At 43.2% G+C, this 23185-nt stretch overlaps 1 protein-coding gene and 1 long non-coding RNA gene across 9 annotated transcripts in view; one reads left to right on the top strand and one right to left on the bottom strand.

Annotated features, from left to right (window-relative positions):
* LOC131142579 (regulating synaptic membrane exocytosis protein 1-like) overlaps window positions 1-23185 on the bottom strand; it is a 65379-nt gene that overhangs the window by 3153 nt on the left and 39041 nt on the right. For 4 of the 8 annotated variants that reach the window (XM_058091683.1, XM_058091684.1, XM_058091685.1 and 1 more), the window contains 19 exons: window positions 22252-22423; window positions 21969-22122; window positions 20140-20196; window positions 18352-18505; window positions 17877-17993; window positions 17432-17494; window positions 12020-12139; window positions 11287-11373; window positions 9415-9480; window positions 8689-8802; window positions 8023-8123; window positions 7815-7918; window positions 6116-6276; window positions 5789-5941; window positions 4002-4219; window positions 2387-2531; window positions 1670-1782; window positions 1058-1159; window positions 43-182 (listed from right to left, as the gene is read on the bottom strand). In XM_058091683.1, coding sequence (XP_057947666.1) covers window positions 43-182; window positions 1058-1159; window positions 1670-1782; window positions 2387-2531; window positions 4002-4219; window positions 5789-5941; window positions 6116-6276; window positions 7815-7918; window positions 8023-8123; window positions 8689-8802; window positions 9415-9480; window positions 11287-11373; window positions 12020-12139; window positions 17432-17494; window positions 17877-17993; window positions 18352-18505; window positions 20140-20196; window positions 21969-22122; window positions 22252-22423 — 2341 coding nt within the window. The other 4 variants (XM_058091687.1, XM_058091688.1, XM_058091689.1 and 1 more) reach the window with 4 other exon arrangements.
* LOC131142682 (uncharacterized) lies at window positions 11101-19497 on the top strand. The gene is made up of 2 exons (XR_009132757.1): window positions 11101-11505; window positions 17446-19497. It is a non-coding gene; the product is annotated as an uncharacterized LOC131142682 (long non-coding RNA).

Genomic DNA, 23185 nt, shown 5'->3' with positions numbered 1-23185 from the left:
CCTCCAGAACATTAGGAGGAAATAAGCATCTCTTCCACTTACCTGTAAGACTTTACCCTGTGGACTTTCCTCGAAGAGCAATGCTTGCTGATAGAGCGGGTCGAGTGTTTTCCGTGCAATCTTGGTTTTCTTTTTGGCTACGTACGTGCCGTTGTTCAGCAGATAGACCTTGACGTATGGCGCTGAGGGCAGAAGCGAGACCACAAATGAGCCACTGAGGTTAGTGGGCAGGCATGGATAGTAGTCTAATAGCATGAACTGTACATCTATACGTTTTTACATTTGACATGAAATAAGAACAGTGTGACAAGACCTAGCCACTCGAGATATAATGGTCTTTACGCTAATCATAGAGACTACTTCACAGCAGATCCAGGAAAACAAGGTTTGATCAATCAACATGTCCTTTACATGTAAGAAAACAATTGGTCAAATATGCATTGTTCAACTTGAATGTGTAAACTACATTCAAATAGTAGATATTACATACAAAACTACATTTAAAGTGCGCTAGAATTTCACAAGAATGCTGAAAATGAATCTGCTGTGTTGAGTGAGTCGGCTTTCAGAAACCATCGCTCCTCCTTCGACAAAGGCACGGAGCACAGTGAACTTCAGGTTACAGAAGCTCACAGAAGCTCACTTTGGGCTCCATGTAGCGGGGTTGATTTTGACTGACGGCAACCAGTCTCCTTTCTCCGTGTGACGAAGTCACACAGATTCGACCTTTTCTGTATTGTGTAGTTCTGAGCTGCTGTTCGTGGTGTGGCCCATTAGTTGACATAGACTAAGGAATCACGTTTGACAATGAAAATCCTTAATCAAAGACAGCCCTCCTACATCCTAAGTAAACATAATACATAATCCCAGCATTATTGACCATTGTTTGTCCCATGGTTCGCAATGTTCGACATTTTGGACTACGAATGCCAATACAAAGTTTATCCATGGTCTGTGAGCCACAGCCAATCCAATCCAACTGGTGTGTAGCTTCTGGTGTTGTAATGTGAAAGGAATCATTCATTGTCATTTCATACAAGAAACGTGTAGTCTTTACCTGGGAGAGATTTCGATCCTGGCTTTTGGACAAGTCCACGGGCTCTGATAACTTCCACTTCCAGCTGACCCTTTTTCTCCATCATACCTATCTGAATGTCACCTGAAACATGAGGATGATAATCGTATGATAATGATAATGACCACACTTCACTCGTATTTACATGTTTTTTTTAAAAACCCAATTAAAAAAACATATAAATAGGTATTTTACCTTCTTTTGCGCGAAAGGTAAGAGGTGATGACGCAACAGCAGACTAAAAGAAGTCTCCATTCAAGCAGTCACAAAAACGTCCACAAAGTGACGGAAGTGCATTTCACAAACGCCTGACATGGATGTTCTGCACGTATTTACAGATTCCATAGCAAGGGGTATGTGGGAGAGCATGGAGGAGTGTAGCGTGCAGGTCATGCATTACGGCCAAATTTTAATGTTTAGTTCCAAATGTGAAAATTGTAAATAGTTCACAGTGTTAAATTGTTATTGTCATGTAAAAGAATGCTTTTTGCGTTGTTGATATAGTTGTTCAGATATTTGAACTGTCACAAAAGCAAAGCAATTGTGCCTGAAAAGCTGTCAAGACAAAAACCGCTCCATGAGGGTACAGCATACCTATGGCTGGTGTCGCCAGTGTTTGCCTGCCTACTAACTGAGCTGGACCCAGCCCATCCAGGAAGTCACTGAGCTGGCTGCTGGCTCCCAGGTTCACCCCGGGGAAGATCAAACTAGAGAGACACACAGACGTTCCACTCATGGTAAGTTGGACAACACACACCGGTAGCTACCCTTCGACAACGTTATCGGCGTCATCATTTCCAGATACAGAAGAAGTCTACGTGTTTACATGGAATAAGCAGAATGCTAAGGAGCACAGTGTCATTATCCTGAATTCATTCTTTTATTATTTATTTCATACTTTGGTGTCAGATATCATTTACCCTGAATTTGTTCATTATTTAAAGAATATCAGAGTGTGTGCTTGTATGTATGTATTTTCAGTTCTGCATCGATGCGGCACAGTGTGATCATCATAAAAGCAAGGCATGCTGCGAAGCCCGCGCTCACACTTCCCCAACACGTGCACAGAAACCCAGCATGCCTTGTGTGCGTGATGACCCCTTTTGGGGTAATTGATAACCTGTTAGCTGCAAATAAGCAAGATGACGTTTATCTCTGATCCTGATTCTGCGTTTACCGAGGCCCCATAGTCCTTATAAAGTATGCATGAAGAGTTTTTAAAGCCCTAACTTTTAAAACTGAGGTGATATTACATCAATTGACAAAAAAATATTAGGTGTAGGCTAGTGAGGATGAGGAAACGTTACTCACTTCCCCTCAGAGTTGTAGCTGTTCATGCTACCATTGTTGGACTCCCTGCTGGGCTGCCTGCTCATGTTCCTGGTCAGCTCCACTGCCATCCCCGTCTCTGTGCTCCTCTGGATGGGGGCACCTTTCTCTTTCTTAGTCTTTGCTTCTGCGTACAAAGTCACGCATGATTGTTATCAACAAAAACGTGACTCCGTTTCAGCAGTAGTATATTTCAAAACATCATCGCTTTCACTAAATGTTTCATGCCACGCATGAAAAACCACAGAACATGAGACTCACATTTGATGGTTGATGTGACCTTTATCCTTGACTCATCCTATGTAAACACCAAGAAATTATAAATATATTTGAAAACCACAGCGGCCTTCAGAAGCGGTTAAAAGTCTGTGATGTGTCCGTTTGATGCACTGCCAAAAGTACACCGTATTTTTGTGTTTTACTCTCCCCTCCAGTGGTCAGTAGTAAACAGGAAATTGTTGGGGAGAAAAACAAGCCAAAAGAGCTGACCGAGGTGTGTCCACCCTATGATTCATTATGTTGCTGCAAGAACAGAAAAAGCAAAACAGTTTGACGGACTTGAATGTAGTACCTTACCTGTCTTTGCTCTCATCCATGACGGTCAGAGAGGCTTTTTCCAACTGAGCTACAGCTCCCTATGTCTCTACTTCTTATCTCTCCACTCTGCTTCGGTGATGATGACAGGGCCAGACACACCCCTCCAGGCCGAATTAGCTTTTTAGGTCTGGGAACGCAGTCAGTGTCTGAATGAGGAGTGGCCTCTCATGTGTGACAAGGCTCTCGGCAGCCTCTCAGAACCCTCTCAGCAGGTTCTTTCAAGTTTCCACAACATATCATGTGGCTGTTTGTCTTCATAACATCCACGGAGATGGGTCTTTTAGAGAATGAAAAGAACATTTGCAGTGTATGGGCTTTGGTACCGGCTGCTCCCCAGGACAAATCCTTTTTAATGTGTAACATTGTATAAACATTGTATGGGGCACACAATTTAACTTTGCGACACAGAATAAATGATTCTGTTTTAATCTTGGCCGATACTGAAGGAGTTGTTATCGAAGTGCCTGGTATCGAATGTGTTAAATGCATTTAAAGTATAAAATGCCCATCACTTCACTTCACTATCACTGAAGCTGACACTTCCGTAGCCAAACAAACTTGTGCGTCCCGGAACACAACTATGATGTGTTCAGGGACCGCCAAAAAAGGGCAAAATCTCAAGTCAATCGAGTCAATCCTTGTACAGTCATTCGCTCACACATGTTAGCGTTCGGTGAGTTGCTCTGTTTACTTCCTGTTTCTGTGTGGTACTTCCTGTGGTGGCTATTGTCTCATCAATGTACCTTAACTGAGACTTTGTGACCGGTGTAGACAACAACAGCTTTGAATGCCGTATATCTGCAGTTATTTTATGCCAAAAATATATACATTTTCGAAAATACGCATATTTTATGATTAATAATACGTTCATAATATGTAATAAGTTCAACCAGGAATTCGATTGTTAATATATTTAAAAACCCTGAGAGTGAGGTTGGAGGATTCCAAGTGTGACGCGGTGAGGGACAACTGTCTTTGTGAAGCATAAAGACCAACTCACCAGGGCCGCTGATTTGAGAAGTGCTACGACTCCTGCGGTTGCCAACGATGGCCACCACACGTGCGCTGAGACTGGATCGTCTCTTCTTGCTGCCTCCACCCACGGTGCCCAGCGCTGTGTCTGATTGGCTGCCATCGGTGCGCTCCTGGGTGTAGATCTCACCACTCACGCTGGAGCTCTTCAGCATGTTGCGTCCTGCCGATGCTCGCATCTGCCGACTAGAGAAAGAATATGCTCAGCCGAGCGTGATAGGAGTTATCATCACTGTACTGCATCTTTACTGACCACACGTGAGTTTAATGCCATGTAGTGATAACAAATGTTAACAACTTTACAATCATCAATATCGACTCACTGTGTCATCATACAAAAATGCTAAAATCATCACACGGCATCTTAACACTCAATAGCTAGGTAAGAAATATATAAGACTGGTGCCAATATGAGTAAAAAAAACAACAATCCTTATCCTCACGAGGGTCACGGGGGTGCTGGAGCGAGAGGCGGGGTCCACCCTGGACTGGTGGCCAGCCAATCACACGTCACATGTAGACTAACAAGCATTCTCACCCACATTCATACCTATGGACAATTTGGAGTGGCCAATTAACCTAGCATGTTTTTGGAATGGGGGAGGAAACTGGACTCCCTGGGGAGAACATGCAAACTCCACACAGAGATGGCCGAGGGTGGAATTGAACTCAGGTCTCTAGCTGTGTGGCCATTCATTATTGCTGCTGGGGTGCTGCAATGTTGCCTCCGTCCACCAGAGAGAACCAGAGGACCGGCAGCGACCTGGTGGCAATATGCTGTATATATTTTTTTGTGGAGTTATCCATCATGCCCTGCAGGTGTTTAAACATACGCATAGTGTGTGTGGTCAAGCTGTCCACGTGTTACTTGTTTTTTTTGGTTGCACCCTGAGTGAGGTAGGCTTTGTGTTGTTGGCAACATTTTTATGGCCACCTCACTATCAGTTACTTGGTTTTTGCCGCTCGCAGGGTGGCCTTAGAACAGCCTTCAGCACCACTTATTCAAGTATTTAACTGACCTCAGTACAGTATATGTTATTTATATGAGCCTGCATGTAATAAATACATAACCTTACCCTCACTAGAGTCACAGGTATGCGTGACTCGTCAATAAATGGCAAATATAAACTAAGCAATAACCTGTTAATTATGATCATTAAAGTTGTAGTTAATACTGTTGAAATTGGCATGCATGTGTCTGCTATTGAGATGAATAATTCAGTATTTATTCTTAAGGTTTCCATTGCTGCTGTATTGTTCCAGCATTTAGGAAACGCACTAAAATGCTAAAATGCTAAAACAAATGAGTGTACGAGTTAGTAGTCAAGTACCAAAGGAACAAGTTATTGTTGGTTGAAGTTGATTCTTGTCAAACCAGCAGCTACACAGGGAGACAAGTGACTTGCTTGCCTCCTGGTGGTTGGGCTGAGCCACTGCATGCAGATTTGCTACAGGACAGGGGGGACGGGGGGATGGAGGGAATGGCGGGATCTGGGTTGTCACAGCACAGGATGCATGCAAGGAGGGATATGAGACATGCAGTGAACCTCCCTGATCCGACTTACACTACAACCCCACTTATGTCACAGCCCTGTTACATCACTCCTTCCTGACCCCGGGGACACCCATATATAGTTTTAGGTTCATCCCTACCTTTTCCCTAACATATTTCTATACTTCTATACCTATATTTCTAACATATATTTCCTGTCATTGCCAGTGAGTTGACTTTGTTTGGGATCCATTGATCTTTACCTGGACTCCCCCGTATCTCCAGCAACAGTGTGTCGCCTGCGCTTCAACTCCTCAGAGAAACGTCTCTTTCCTGCCGCCCGCTTCCTCTCCTCTTCTTCTGTAATCCCCCAGGAGATCCGCCTGTCTTTTTTCTCCTCCTCTAATGACTTGGATCTGCCCCCCACCGTTCATGTGTGTATTTGCATGCGTGTGTGTGGCAGACGGAAGGGAAAACGCAGCAGTAGGCATGCAAAGAACAAAACAAAAACCAAAACATACAAAGTCGTTAGCATGCACAAGCACGGCTAATTTCTTCAACAAACACCATCACAACAAGAAAGGACTAACCTGAGACGGCCGCCTGGGCGTTCTGACTGGATGGACATGTAGCTGGTGCTACTGAGGCGAGAGGCACTGCTGGCACGGGAGAGCGCCGACATATCGCTCATATCGCTGTCTGACGACCTGGCCGACATGTTGTCGCTGCTACGACGCTGTTCCGCAAACATCTAGGGACAGGAATAGTAGAGGATCGCTCCAAACTCAACACAGCACAATTTGTTCTGTACACAAAGGGACAGTAGCTAATGAGGAAGGAACCTACCTAACCCTAATCACTACTCATGACTTGCTCATAAGTTCTGCATTAGGCCCTCAGTAAACACTCTAAATGTATGTGCTTTAGTCATTAGATCCTCACTAGTTCTTCATTAGTTTCTCCATAACTACTCTAAACATATGCGCCTTAGTTCCCCAGTAACTATTCTACTCATTAGACTTAATTAGCTCCTCGGTAACTACTCTAAATGTATGTGCCTGTCATTAGCTCCTCACTCGTTCTTCCTTGTTCCTCAGGAACTACTCATTAGTTTGCCATTACCTCTTCATTGTTCCTCAGTAACTACTCTAAGCCTGTTGTTAGTTCTTCATTAGTTCCACAGTAACTCATTTAAAATGAATGTGCCTTATTTTCTTGTTAGTTCATCATTAGTTCCTCCTTAGTAACTACTTCAAAAGTATGTGCCTTAGTCATTGGCTCCTCATTAGTTCCTCAGTAACTACTCCAAAAGTATGTGCCTTAGTCATTGGCTCCTCATTAGTTCCTCAGTAACTACTCCAAAAGTATGTGCCTTAGTCATTGGCTCCTCATTAGTTCCTCAGTAACTACTCCAAAAGTATGTGCCTTAGCCATTAGCTCCTCATTCGTTCCTCAGTAACTACTCCAAAAGTATGTGCCTTAGTCATTACCTCCTCATTAGTTCCTCAGTAACTACTCCAAAAGTATGTGCCTTAGTCATTACCTCCTCATTCGTTCCTCAGTAACTACTCCAAAAGTATGTGCCTTAGTCATTACCTCCTCATTAGTTCCTCAGTAACTACTCCAAAAGTATGTGCCTTAGCCATTAGCTCCTCATTCGTTCCTCAGTAACTACTCCAAAAGTATGTGCCTCAGTCATTACCGCCTCATTAGTTCCTCAGTAACTACTCCAAAAGTATGTGCCTTAGCCATTAGCTCCTCATTCGTTCCTCAGTAACTACTCCAAAAGTATGTGCCTTAGCCATTAGCTCCTCATTCGTTCCTCAGTAACTACTCCAAAAGTATGTGCCTTAGCCATTAGTTCCTCATTAGTTCCTCAGTAACTACTCCAAAAGTATGTGCCTTAGCCATTAGCTCCTCATTAGTTCCTCAGTAACTACTCCAAAAGTATGTGCCTTAGCCATTAGCTCCTCATTAGTTCCTCAGTAACTACTCCAAAAGTATGTGCCTTAGCCATTAGCTCCTCATTAGTTCCTCAGTAACTACTGTATCTTTGTGTACCTTATTGTAAAGTGAGATCATTTGTTCCACAGGGCTGGTCAACCTGCAGCCAGGCCAATTTGCAGCCGCTCTCTAGTTCCTTGTTGTTCCTGACTCTACTGTAGTGGACAGCATTCCTTGTACTCTGTTGCCTGTCCTAGTTCTTCCAGTAAGTCCTAGAGCAGCTTATTCCCTCAAAGGTTGAGGGTCCACAATCACAGGAAAATCAAAGACAAAAGTGGTGCTCACCTCCCGTTTGGTCCTGAGGTCCGACTCAGGGTCATGGGAAGCTGAAGGCCGGTAGGAATGTACTTTACAATGCAACTGTCGGGCTCGCTCTTCAACTGCAAGTGCTGCAACAAACGCAAGAGATGTGATGATGTAAGGCCTAACTAAATGGTTGACTTTTGACTTCACGTTCACCTCAAACATCCAGAGAAACATCCACACACCAAACCTTGTTCTATGCTGCTGCTCTTAGCAGGAAGTTGTGGCAACTGCCTGCCCCTGCGCCCGGATGATGTGGGAGATGGGGGGCCACCGTAAGGGTGTGTTCTGCTGGACATACAAACACAAAACTGATGAGGGAGGGGGGATACAAAGTAACTTTTTCACAAAATCAACAAAGTGGGGGGGAGGATACAAGAACACTGAGTGTGTACAGCATTTGTATCAAAACAAATTCATATTGAATCGGTGTATGTTATTCAAGAAATTTCTATGAATACTTTCAGAAGTTGTACAGTAGATTCTCTCACTCACCTCCCTGCGATAATGGCATACATCCATCCATTTTCTATGCTGGAGCCTACCCCAGCGGAGTCCTGAATGGTTTCATTATTTGGGTGATTTTTGGTAGAAAATGCATTGTGATTTTGATTTTGGGCTTTTGATGGGTATATTTGGGTATATTTGATTGGTATATTTGTCCAGGAGGAATTGTGGAATGTAACACCCACAACTGACAGGGATCTACTGTACGGTACTGGAAGTGGTTGAAAATTGTTCATCTATGCAAAATGTGGTGGTGTGGTGATGACATGAGCTGAATACTACGGAGTCACACTCAGTGTAAAAGGACCACAGAGGCGAGTCAGGGCCTCCTGTTGACAATAGCATGCACCTGTCTGTCTGTGGAGAGGCCGGACCGGATCCAGCCAAAGCTGTCTGGCCAAATGGCCTCAGTGGTCCCCCTCTTCCCCTACTGCCCCTCAGGATAGAGGTGGGCTGGATGCGACTGCCGTTTGCAAAATAATGACAATTTTAAAAAGAAATTGTGGAGAAATATATTCTAAATAAACGTTGCTGCTAAATCTGTTTTCCACAAGGGGTGTCCAAAGTGCAGCCCAGGAGCCATTTGTAGCTCGCAGCTGTTTTTAAAAAATACAATTTAAAAAAGAATTAAAAAAATACATCAGTATTTACGAAAATAATGTAAGAATATCATGAGACAAAAACAACTTAACCATAAAAATGAAATACAAAGACAAATAAATTTGGGGGGTAAAATAAGGAAAGAACAAAATGAGCAATACATAAAGTTGGAGTGTAAAGTTGCAGAAAAAGAATATAAGAATAAAGTGAAAAATGATGGGAATGAAGTCATACAGTTGAAATAGTTGGAAAATGTAAACAGCAGAAATGAACACAAAAATTCCTGGGCCTACGTGGGCCTTGGTTTGGACACCCCTGTTTTACACAAACAATGTATCCATAAACATTTATTGATAGCAACATATACAACAGTGCAATATGAATCAATATTCAACACTCAGTTGTTAGAATGATGTTTTTCCAACGGGAGACAACGTGGATATGGAATCCTGAGTGTGTATGGATGAACTCTTACCTGTCGCCCTCCAGGGCTTTTTTGCTGCCCTTTCGACAGTTTGGACTTGATGTATTGCTACACTGCCTGTTGGGGTGAACAGTGACAGCCCAGCCAGAGAGAAGGGGAGAAACAGACATGATATGGCAATGAGAAATGATAAAATTAAAGAATGACTATTTGCTGGTATATATACATATGCGGGCGGCACGGCGGTCTAGTGGTTAGCGCACAGACCTCACAGCTAGGAGACCAGGGTTCAATTCCACCCTCGGCCATCTCTGTGTGGAGTTTGCATGTTCTCCCCGTGCATGCGTGGGTTTTCTCTGGGTACTCCGGTTTCCTCCCACATTCCAAAAACATGCTAGGTTAATTGGCGACTTCAAAAAATTGTCCATAGGTATGGATGTGAGTGTGAATGGTTGTTTGTCTATATGTGCCCTGTGATTGGCTGGCGACCAGTCCAGGGTGTACCCCGCCTCTCGCCCGAAGACAGCTGGGATAGGCTCCAGCACCCCCGCGACCCTCGTGAGGAAAAAGCGGTAGAAAATGAATGAATGAATATACATATGCTGGTTTCATGAGAGCGGAATTAGCTGGTCATTGCACAATTCGGCCACACATTCAGAACAAGCACACAGCAGAAAGGTCAGGTGAAAAAGATGGTAGGTCAAACAGCCTTGGTCCACATAGGCTCACAAGAAAATGGGTGAAATCACCACTGTGATGTCCTATCATGAAGCCTCGTCCACAGGTCAGTGTCAACATGTTGGGCGGGGACAGCAAAGGGGCCAGGTCTGATACCTGTCTTCCTCAGGGGCCACGTGTTCTACTAAGATCCTGGGACTCTGGGGATCTTGCAGGGCAAAGAATTGTCACACCTGGGGATGTGGATTTGTGTGGGAGAGGCATTTACTGAGTGGGTATTTGCTGAGTAATTCATAAAGCAAAAGAAACAAGCTCAAACCCCAAATGCAAACTCACTTTGGAGGCTTAGCAAGGGAGGTTTGGGACGTTAACATTTGCAGCCAGTCCAACTGTGAGCAAAAACAAAGACTTGGAAATTGAAAATCCCTAAAACTAAAAACAGTTTAACCCTTTATTGCTGGGTTCCAAACCCACCATGATAAGTAGCATTTTGTATTTATAAATGGAATATTTTTGTAGTGCTTTTTTAACATTAGAGCTCTTCAGACATGAAATAACTCCCCTATAGTCACCTTTGTACTCCTGTTGCCCAATGTAGTAGACATAAGAGGATATAAGAAAACATAATATAGACTCACACATGACTTTTGGGAAAGTTTTCTTGTTGTACTTTTGTTTTTACTTCCTGTTATGGATAGTATTTCCTGTGGTGCATACTGCCTCATTAATGTAACACTACTGACACCTGTAGAATACTACATATCACAGCATCTTCTAAATGCCTTATATCCGTATTTTACTGCATTTTGCTTTTAAAAAAAGCTTCATTTAGGCAAATAAAATGTGTATTTTTTGGATGATGACAGGCACTATCCTCACTGACATGGACACCAAACTGTATAGATGATACCGTTAGCAGTAAGAATGAAATGGCAATGTTGTGTTGGTTGCTGCTGTTGTTGTTTCACACTTCTAAGAAGGAGTGTTCATAGTCGGCTATGAACTGATAAACTGATAAACCGATAAACTGATGGACTGATAAACTGATAAACTGAACCATAACCGTGATGTGGCCCATGGTGAAAATGAGTTTGACGGCCCTGATTTTGATGATGAATTATGTACAGCTTGCAGAACACAAGAACTGGTGACAGGACAAATGAACGAGTGTAAAAAGTCCTGCAGATTTAAAAAACTGCTTGAGTAAGGTCCAGTTGGCGTGCCGACGTGGATGCTCTTCAATACCTGTCTCTGTCTGAAGAGTGAAAGTTGTCTGGTCGGAGACATGTAGTGCTGGCACTCCTCACTCTGTCCAACGATGGCTGCAGGTCGCTGCACCGCCGTGACGTCGCAGCAGAGAGGTGTAAGGAGGAAATGGACATGGAGACAGTGGAGAGGCGTGGACAGGATTGGAACCAGAGTCAAATTGGAAAAGGAACCAAATCATGCAGGAGGGTGAGGAAGGTAAGGATGGTGAGAGAAAGGAGGAGGCATGGAGCGACATAAGCAGGAGACAAAGAGAGAATAAGGAAGGCCATCAGACGGTGCCGTAATATGTACTCTCCATTTATCATAGCCATTCATCCCTCACGGCCATACACACTCAGATGGGAGGCTGGTGAGTTGCCATGGGAACCTGACCTAAGTGTTGATGTGAAGGGGGAGAGGACAGAAGCCACATTACTATCCAACGTTTTGTTTCCCGTCATGTGATGCTGCACAGGGACGGCAGTTTTTGTCCAACAGATGGTTGGCTCGGTACCGTGGCATGACATTGCACATCGTGGTTTCAAATCCTGGCATGGATGATGACAAGGGCTTAAGATTTGACGACTTGTTTAATGCTCTACATTTGCCAGTGCGGGCTTAAGCCTCTGTGCGTCGCCGCCCGCAAAAGGAAGGAAGGAAGGACACGTCGGGGGGTGCTTAGAAGGAAGGGAATGTGACGGGTGAGGGGGCGTGTTCTTACCTAACTTACCTAACTCTGACCTCGTCAGTGAACCTGAGCACACGGTGTGCAAAGATGTTAGGATGCACGTCGTTGCCCCCCTCGTGCCATTTGGGCAGCTTGCTCTTTAGGCATGCAGGGAGGGTGGAGCTGTGCGCCACGCATGTGCAAAGAAAGGCAAGGAAAGACAAGATGATTCATGCACTTATCACATGCGGGCAGAAAGAGAAGAAATGAAGGGACCCATACAGGTTTGAGCACCATTCACATTCACGGGCATGGCTACTTTCACCTCTCTGTTACAGCTACGTAAAAAGGACTTCAGAGTGAGGAAGTCATTACATAAGAGTTGCATATACTTCCACTGACTGACCGTATAGGAGGAGATTACACGTAATGCTGATTGCATAACACAATCAAAATATCTCAAGCTGCTGAGTCAGCATGTGTTGAGAAAACAATCTGCAGCCGTGAAACCTTCGAAGCAGCCATGAATTGGATTAGAGCTCATCAGATAAAATTGATAATGCATTTCTGTCTGACCGGAGGTCATGCCACCAGGGATGAGATATTACAGTAAATACAACTTATAATACTGATGTATTTTTTAAATGCTGCTACGGAGATATCTAAAGTTACTAAAATGTTATTCCCATATTATTTGGACTACCAATCCAATGGGAAAATCTGCTGCTGGCTCTAAACTAGAGGAGCGACAAGAGAGGTTCTTTGACAGTAATGAGAAGTACAATTTAGTACAGCCGGCATGCAAGGAGACAATCTGTACATCCTGAACAGACAGCCTCCAGAGATTCAGGCTAAGGTGTTAGCTCATATAGGACACCGCATATGTAAGGGTAGGGGTAATCTCCCCCTCCTGTGAAGGCCAGACTCACATGCCGAGGCTTATAGCCTCCAGTACAGGGGTGCTCATTAAGTCGATCGCGATCTACCGGTCGATCGCGGAGGTGGTACTGGTCGATCGCTGGTCGATCGCGGCGTGACATTAAAAAAATATCATCCCAGCATCAATGCCGTCACTTGATTGATATACAGGGCAGCCATTCAGATGACAACTGAATGTTGCCCTTCGGGCGACCAATCAAATCAAACAACGTCTCTAAGTGCAGCAGAACTTACGATGTCAGCCTATCATCCATCCCCGTTACTTGATTGACATACAGGACAACCAGTCAGATGACAACTGAATTTTGACCTTTAGGTCACCGCTCATGCGTAAACAACGATGCAAAGTGCTAAGCTAGTCGGCGAATTGCGAGATTTTAAGCCCTCGCTAAAGTTTATGGTCACTAAAATGAGTGAAGGAGCTGGACCAAGTAAAAAGGCAAAAACTGGACCAAGTAAAAAGGCAAAAAACATATCACTTCCATACGGATATGGAATATTATACGGATATTATGATACGGATATTATCCATGACTGATAAACATTTGGAAGTGTGCTTGAGGCTGGCTATCAGCAGCTACTGTCCGGACTATGCATCCCTGGCTGGTTCAATTCAGTGCAAGTCATCAAAGTAAACTCAGGTAATTACAAAAAATGTTAATAGTTAATTATGTGTGTTTTGCAATATTGGCTCATTTGGTTATGTAAGGTACATCAACATACATTGTACGTACAAATAATCCTCAATACATTTGAAAATAAATAGATGTTTTGCATTTTTGTAGTGGGTAGATCATTTTGACTCGGTCATTTTAAAAGTAGCTCGCATGCTGAAAAAGTGTGAGCACCCCTGCTCCAGTAGATAAGTCCAGCAAGTCGATGGGACACTGATGTGCATCTTAGCAGAAATACACTATATGACCAAAAGTATTTGCTCACCTGCCGTGACTCACATATGAACTTAAGTGCCATCCCATCCTAACCCATAGGGTTCAATATGATGCCGGTCCACCTTTTGCAGCTATTACGGCTTCAACTCTTCATGGAAGGCTGTCCACAAGGTTGAGGAGTGTTTATCGGAATCTTGGACCATTCTTCCAAGAGCATGTTGGTGACGTCACACACTGATGTTGGTGGAGAAGGCCTGGCTCTAAGTCTCCGTTCCAGTTCATCCCAAAGATGTTCTATGGGGTTCAGGTCAGGACTCTGTGCAGGCCAGTCAAGTTCATCCACACCAGACTCTGTCATCCAGGTCATCTTTATGGACCTTGCTTTGGCCCTGGTGCATAGTCATGTTGGAAGAGGAAGGGGATGGGCGGCTCCAAACTGTTCCCACAAGGTTGGGAGCATGGAATTGCTCAAAATGTATTGGAGCATTCAAAGTTCCTATCACTGGAACTTGGGGCCCAAGCCCAACTCCTGAAAAACAACCCCACACCATAATTCCCCCTCCACCAAATTTCACACTAAGCACAATGCAGTCCCAAATGTACTGTTCTCCTAGCAACCTCCAAACCAGACTCGTCCATCAGATTGCCAGATGGAAAGGCGTGATTCATCACTCCAGATGAAGGCGTCTCCACTGCTCTATAGTCCAGTGGCGGCGTGCTTTACAACACTGTATCCGACGCTTTGTATCGCCTTGGTGATGTATGGCTTGGATGCAGCTGCTCCATGGAAACCCATTCCATGAAGCTCTCTGCGTACTGTACTTGGGTTAATCTGAAGGCCACATGAAGGTTGGAGCTCTGTAGCAATTGACTGTGCAGGAAGTCGACAACCTCTTTGCACTATACGCCTCAGCATCCGCTGACCCCCCTCCATCAGTTTACATGGCCTAGCACTTGGTGGCTGATTTGCTGTTCTTCCCAAACTCTTTCATTTCTTATATTAAAGCTGACAGTTGACTGTGGAATGTTTAGGAGCCAGGACATTTCAGGAATGGATTTGCTGCACAGGTGGCATCCGATGACAGTTCCATGCTGGAATTGACTGAGCTCTTGAGAGACTGAGAGTGTCCCATTCTTTCACAAATGTTTGTAGAAACAGTCTGCATGCCGAGGTGCTTGGTTTTATACACCTGTGGCCAGGCCAGGTCATTAGGATACCTGATTCTGGTCCTTTGGATGGGGGAGTAAATACTTTTGGTCATATAGTGTATAGTGTATAGTGTATAGGACAGTATGTTAGTGCATAATTAGAACGAATATTAGTATAATCTAATTGAATAATGGACACAAAACATTTGATAAGTGCAAATAAAAGACAACTAAAAACATTCTAAAAACAACAGCATATTCTGTCATGAGGTCTCATGTGGTAGAATGGCTGCCTCCCAACCTAAAGGTTGCTGGTTCGATCACCAGTCCGTGAATAGGTTCAAAAACATTTCTAACATTCATTCTATATTTCAGTTCAGCTTCAGCATTCTAATGAGATTGCCTCCTCTAGCTTTATGATTATTATTTAGATTACAATTGAGTGCATCACATAATCAGTTCCCAGTTCCACATGTCCAAAAGTTTGAAGATGAACTATATCAGCAAGTAATATAGTATTTGTGATTTTAGAAATAAGGAGTTAGTATGTTCTCAGTAGGCGGCATTATGAATTATCCTTACTGACCTTTTTTGCAGTACATTTAGTGAGTGAAGATTGCTTTTATAGTTATTAGCCCATATTTCCACACAATATGTAAGATATGGTAGAACCAGAGAGCAATAAAGAGTGTGGAGTGATTTCTGGTTGAGAACAAATTTTCCTTTCTTCAATATTGAAATATTTCTGGCCACCTTATGTTGTATATTTGTAATATGAGGTTTCCAGCTCATATTTTCATCTATTGTGATCCCGAGAAATGTATTTTCCTTCACCCTTTCAATGTCTACACCGTCTATTTGTATTTGCTTGTACGTGTCCTTTCTGCTGTTAGCAAACAGCATGATTTTAGTTTTATTTAGGTTCAAGGACAATCTATTATCATCAAACCATCTTTTTAGTGTGAGCATTTCTTCTCCGACCTTTCTAATGATTTCGTCTGTACTCCCTCCAGAACAAAAAGCCGTGGTATCATCTGCAAATAATACCAGCTTTAAGTCTTCCGTTACTTTGGAGATATCATTGATGTACAAGTTGAACAGTTTTGGTCCCAGTATTGACCCTTGGGGAACTCCGCACGTAATGTATGAACTTGCAGATGTGTATTCTCCTAGCTGTACGTATTGCTTCCTGTCAGCTAAGTAGCTTTTGACCCCGTTCAGAACTAATCCTCTTATTCCGTACCTTTCTAATTTAGTTATTGGGATGTCATGATTGATTGTATCAAAGGCTTTTGTCAGATCCATGAATACTGCGGCTGCACACTTCCTATGATCTATAGCGTTAGGGATTTCCTCCCTAATTTTAATCAGTGGCAAGGAGGTAGAAATGTTAGCTCTGTATCCATATTGATTTTCTGATAGTAATTCGTTCGCATTAATAAATGTATCCAGCCTGTTGTTGAATAGCTTCTCAATCATTTTGGAGAATTGTGGTAGTAAGGAGACTGTAATTTCTATAGAAAGTGTATTTTATTATTTACAGTACTATATACAGCACTAATACTATTTACTATATAGTTGTACAGTTAATTATATAGTTATACTAGTTGTCCCCCAGTTGTTGCTGATAAACAAATCTCCCTTCACAGCGGTATCCTTGTTTAATAACCAAATTCTGCAAATGAGCATGTACGGGTCAGAATGGCTTATGTTGCTAATTACTGATAATTCACGATACCATGTTCAAATAATCCCTCTCCTTAGTTTGGTGATGGTGCGAAAGCAAACAAATGCTGTCAAAGCCCGGCATGAACATTTGGGGAAAGACGTAAAGCAATCCATGTGCACATTCATTCGATGAAATGGGCCTTACGTTCTATACACACTGGGTCAAACGGGGAGCACATCCACAGGGAAGCAGCACAGAAGTACAGTGAATGGCATTAGCACAAGCAGGCTGACAGAAATATGGGCGTTTCACGTGTTGCTGCACAAGTGCACAAATGTGAACAAAAGTGGACAGGAAAGGAAAAATGAAAGTACGACTACCCTTCTCGCTTACCTGTACATGTCTTTATGGATACCGTTTACTAACAGGGGCATTTTGGGGGGGAGTGTGTTGCTATGTCTATATGCGCCCCTGGTTGTATGAGCGGAGATCATGCACATAAAGACAAAAAAGTATACAACTGCAGTGAGTGACAAGGTAAAGCACAAACATAAATCCAATTAATGCTTCTTTAAGAAAAACTTGCATAGCACGGTGACCAGTGTGTCTGTTTGTGCTTATGTGTGCCTCTTATTGCCGATGTAACTGGAATATTTAGTGGTAATGCTGTTGCAGACACAACACATTCGAAATAATCCACACATACCCTTTTGCATCAAGAATACCAACAGTGAGTGTTAAATGTTGTTGTTAGAATATATTGACGATGAAAATGATTATAAAATGACACATAGATCCAAATAATAAGAACAGGATGGTGATTTTTACCTGTTTGTGTGTAGGCACTCTGCACTCCCGCCTTGGATTGGCCTGTGCATCTCCACGACTTCACTGTCAGTGCCATGACGATGGGTGAACAAATGAAAAAGCACCCGAGAAAACACAACAGAAGAGGATGGCAACTCAGAAAGGCATGGGATTTTATGAATGCAAAAAACCGTGAAAGAAATCATTCCGACATACCAGAATTAAGTCAAGTCTTCATTAAACAAAATACAGTAGACTGACATCAAAATGCATCGCTAGTTTCACAATGTTAGTAGTATTAGTAAATGGTAGTTACGTAAAATCATATACTGCAGTACACGTAAGCATTTTTTCAGAAATGAATATGTAAATGAAATCTTGTCTTCTGCTTTTACGAAACCAAACACAGTAGTCTAATCTTTATTGTCAATCAGCGTGATCGGCGGGTCGCCATACTCAGTGTTACCTGTCTTCAGAGTACTCGTAGTCTGAATCACCAGAGCGTTGGTGCTCCAAATGGGGCTCATGGTAGTGGGACGGGGACTGGGAGTGGTGTCGGTTCTGGTGGATCTCATCCAGGCTCCTGGTAGTAAAAATACTGAATTATTACAATATTCAGGCACAGAAGAATGATATCTATCAAGCTTGTTGAGGATGAATTTACTATTTCTACGAAGACTATATGAATAACTTGTGCTGTTTTGTGTTTGAAAACGTCCCATTATTAGTTATTATGAGTATTCTACACTAGTTACTAGTTGTCTGAGTAATGTTAGCAAGTTAGCAGACCAGGATTGTTTAATCTTTGACAATGAAAAAGTGAGTACTCGACAAAACATGACCTAAGTGCAAAATACCAGCATGGCTGATGCAATAGTTAGTGAATAATTATTTACCCACATTTACCTCCAACTTTCAACAGTGGTGGACGTGATGCTCACCTCTGCATGGGCACATGTGCAGGTCTTGACCTCGCCCTGCACGAGTCCTCTCTGTGGGGGGATACGGAGCGAGAGCGGTACTGCATGGCACGCTGCTGCTCAGGGACGGCCAACGTACTACCTCGCTCCCTTTCCCTGGAACTACGCTCTCCTCCTACACACATCCAAACACACACATCCAGAGTCGTGAGATACAAACACATCAGTTGTGTGCGTTGCATGACTAACTACACTTCAAGTGTTATTCCTTTGCAGAACACCACATCTCCAGTTGATGTTCCACAGGCAAACGGCCAGCCAGCAAGCAAGACTGAATAGCTGTTTCTGCAGTGTTCTGTCAGACCCGTGTCCTTAGACTTGAACTGAGGTTATATAGTATGAAGTAGCATATTTAACTCTCACGTGAACTCCAATTCACTTAGAGCAGTGAAAAGAAAGGTTACCCTACTTTCCAGAGTATAAGTCACACTTTCTTTCGTAGTTTGGATGGGCCTGCAATTTACAGTCACGTGCGACTTAGTGCTGCTTTTAAGTTAAAATGGGGTGGTGGTGTTTTTTTGGTGACACCTGATGGCCGGACTAATTCACTAAGTTGAGACTGTGACGCAGACGTGGATGATAGAGCGCATACCGGGTGTTTTGTTACAGAATACAGACTCTGTGTCTGGAAGTAATGTGCAACTACAATGACCTGATACCTGTGTGGACTGACAATTGTGGTATTTTATACAGCAGTGTTGTCTAATTCGGACACTAATTATGTCTTGATTGGAGAGTGCAGCTGCTGCGTCAGCCACTAACTAAATACACACGTATGATTTCATTTATTTGTGAATACAGAGATAAAATGTTGGTGATGCAATACCGCTGTTTGCGTTTGTACACACCGGGATGCATCTAGGTGTCATGTCACATATTCATTTATTTATTTATTATAACAGGTAAGGCTTTATTGTAGACGTATGTCCAAAACAATGTGACTTATTTCAGCTTTTGGAGCTTTAGTTTGTATCCTTGTTGGTGTAAACACCCTCCGTCTTCTTCTCTTGTGAGTTGAATGGTGTTAGGAGCGACGACATGACACACATAAATACCACTAAATGCTTTATGTATTTTGAATGATGTGATTTATACTCCGGAGTGACTTTTGTCTGGAAGATACAAGATACAAGATATCATATTTAGGAATATGTGGTATAGTAGATGATGTAGTCATGGTGTATACAGTATAATAATGTGAATGTATGGAGGAATACACGTGCATCACCTGCGTGTGCAGTTTTCATTCTGAGGAAACTGTATCAGGGACAACCAAATCACATGATCTATACCAATGTGTAAAACACGTGTGTGCATATGCAGTTCAACATGACTGACAGGTAATCAGGTCACAGCAGAAACAGTCCAACAACAAAGCAGTTGTAGCGATTTAACTTAGCCGTTGCTGCATTTGAATGTTGGCGTCGGACTAAGGAGAACTATTTCATGCAGAAGGACTGAGTGGAATGGCACTGAATTACTAAAGCTACAGTCCTGCATGCACTCAATGCCAGCAGAGGAAGAGAACTTTGACTGCAGCCCCTGAGGTGCAGTATGCCAAAAATACTGTACACCGCAGTATTACAATTCCACACCTGAAGTCCAATAGCAATATAATGACTTGTTCTTGACATTTGGGTGCAAGCTGTCGGGTTTCAGCAGTCTAGGGGCGAGATGATGTCCTCTCACCCAGTGCTGGATGCCCAAAGGCTCCTACAAGGCAACGTATTAACCATGCCCCCTACCCACCTTTAGTCATTATCATCAAACCATCATCAAACTCTGTATCAATGATGCGATGAGACCCTGCACTCACGCACACATACAAAAGAGGATCAAAGTGGGAAGTTCTGTATCTTGTACACCAGGGGAGAAAACAGCGCTACAGTGCATCCGGAAAGTATTCACAGCGCTTCACTTTTTCTACATTTTGTCATGTTACAGCCTCATTCCAAACTGTATTAAATTAATCTCTTACCTCAAAATTCTACACAAAATACTCCATTATGACAATGTGAAAAAAGGTTTTTTTGACATGTTTTGAATTTATTAAAAATAGAAAACAAAAAAATCACATTTACATAAGTATTCACAGCCTTTGCTTAATACTTTGTTGATCCACCTTTGGCAGCAATTACAGCCTCAAGTCTTTTTGAATATGATCCCACAAGTTTAGCACACCTATCTTTAGGCAGTTTTGCCCATTCTTCTTTGCAATAAGTCTCAAGCTCCATCAGGTTGGATGGGAGACGTCTGTGCACAGCCATTTTCAGATCTCTCCAGAGATGTTCCATCGGATTCAAGTCTGGACTCTGGCTGGGCCACTCCCGGACATTCACGGAGTGGTTCTGAAGCCAATCTTTTGAGATCTTGGCTGTGTGCTTCGGGTCGTTGTCCTGCTGAAAAATGAACCTTCGCCCCAGCCTGAGGTCAAGAGCGCTCTGGAGCAGGTTTTCATCCAGGATATCTCTATATATTGCTGCATTCATTTTTCCTTCTACCCTGACTAGTCTGCCAGTTCCTGCTGCTGAAAAACATCCCCACAGCATGATGCTGCCACCACCATGCTTCACTGTAGGGATGGTATTGGCCTGGTGATGAGCAGTGCCTGGTTTCCTCCAAACATGGCGCCTGGCATTCACACCAAAGAGTTCAATCTTTGTCTCATCAGACCAGAGAATTTGGTTTCTCATGGTCTGAGAGTCATTCAGGTGCTTTTTGGCAAATTCCAGACGGGCTGCCATGTTCCTTTTACTAAGGAGTGGCTTTAGTCTGGCCACTCTACCATACAGGCCTGATTGGTGGATTGCTGCAGAGATGGTTGTCCTTCTGGAAGGCTCTCCTCTCTCCACAGAGGAACGCTGGAGCTCTGACAGAGTGACCATCCGGGCCTTGGTCACCTCCCTGACTGAGGCCCTTCTTCCCCGATCGCTCAGTTTAGAAGGCCGGCCAGCTCTAGGAAGAGTCCTGGTGGTTCCAAACGTCTTCCATTTACGAATAATGGAGGCCACTGTGCTCATTGGGACCTTCAAAGCAGCAGAAATGTTTCTGTATCCTTCCCCAGATTTGTGCCTCAAGACAATCCTGTCTCGCAGGTCTACAGACAGTTCTTTTGACTTCATGCTTGGTGTTTGTGCTCTGACATGCACAGTCAACTGTGGGACCTTATATAGACAGGTGTGTGCCTTTCCAAATCATGTCCAATCAACTGAATTTACTGCAGGTGGACTCCAATTAAGCTGTAGAAAGATCTCAAGGATGATCAGTGGAAAAAAGATGCACCTGAGCTCAATTTTGAGCTTCATGGCAAAGGCTGTGAATACTTATGTAAATGTGATTTCTTAGTTTTCTATTTTTAATCAATTCAAAAAAAGTCAAAAAAAACCTTTTTCACATTGTCATAATGGAGTATTTTGTGTAGAATTTTGAGGTAAGAGATTAAATTAATACAATTTGGAATGAGGCTGTAACATGACAAAATGTGGAAAAAGTGAAGCGCTGTGAATACTTTTCGGATGCACTGTATGAACAAAGAGTTAGAAGCCTCTCTCAAGCCAAGAGAACGTGCAAACACATACTCTGGAGTTTCTTGCTGGGGCTGTCTCCGTGGACATGTCTGCGTGGGAGGTATGGAGAAGGCTGCGGCAAAGGTATAGAGGACGCATCATGTGTCTGGAGTTTATACCAATGGGGAATGTCGTCCAGCAAAGCGGTCTCCAACTCTATAAGGATCTGAGAGAACATGGGGAACAGAAGGGATGTCAGAAGAAGTTTGTTGGACAGCGACATGAACAGGGAGGCGTCACTAAATAGAACGCTATCTGCAATCACGGTGTCAACACAAAAATGACAGCAATGTACCTCTCCCATGAATTCACTTTCCTCTTCCTGGACTCTGGGCTGGTCCCAGACGGTGATCTCGAGCATACGCTCCCGGAAGTCACGTCGGTGAACATGTGAATATATGAAGGTCTGATTCCACTTGGGCTCAGCGCTCTTCTTCACGGTTTTTGTACGACGTTTACTCTTATCGCTGGAAAAGAGAAATTGATGTTACCTATAGCAGTTGAAGTATGAGAGAAGGCCGGACGTTCTTATTGCATTAACATGTGTTTGTATATGTACGTATATAAAAAAGCTGTGTCAAATATATTAGTACGGGGTTCCTTTGGTCAACTCATTCTTTACTCATAATGTGAGTCCTTCAAAACATGACTCAATACTCGTCTTCGTCGTCTTCGTGAATGTGTTCATTTTCTCACCTCTGCTACCTCAAACTAAATTAAAACGGTCCCGGTTAACACGACTGGAGTCTCAGACCTGCGTCTCACGGGTACTTGACCAAGGCTTGATTTCACAGCCTCTAGGCTTGATGAAGACTAAGGTTTCACTGACTCACAGGTGGTTGAAAAGGTTTCACTGACTCTTGGGTTGACAAAAACTCAAGTGTCACTGACACATGAATGCTCGATGACGGTTTGAATTTCTCTGACTCACAGGTGCTCGACAAAGACTTAAGTTTCAGTCACTCGTGGGTTGACAAAAACCTGACTTTCACTGACTCGCAGGAGCTCAACGAAGTTTCAGTGACTTGTGGCTACTCGACAAAGACTCAAGTTTCACTGACTCATGGGTATTCGACAAAGACTCAAATTTCACTGACTCATGGGTATTCGACAAAGACTCAAGTTTCACTGACTCATGGGTATTCGACAAAGACTCAAATTTCACTGACTCATGGGTATTCGACAAAGACTCAAATTTCACTGACTCATGGGTATTCGACAAAGACTCA

This window comes from Doryrhamphus excisus, chromosome 1 (genome assembly GCF_030265055.1).
Source record: "Doryrhamphus excisus isolate RoL2022-K1 chromosome 1, RoL_Dexc_1.0, whole genome shotgun sequence".
NCBI classification, from domain to species: Eukaryota; Metazoa; Chordata; class Actinopteri; order Syngnathiformes; family Syngnathidae; genus Doryrhamphus; species Doryrhamphus excisus.
The sequence above is the reverse complement of the archived record's forward strand: the minus strand, read 5'-3'. Positions and strand labels throughout refer to the sequence as shown.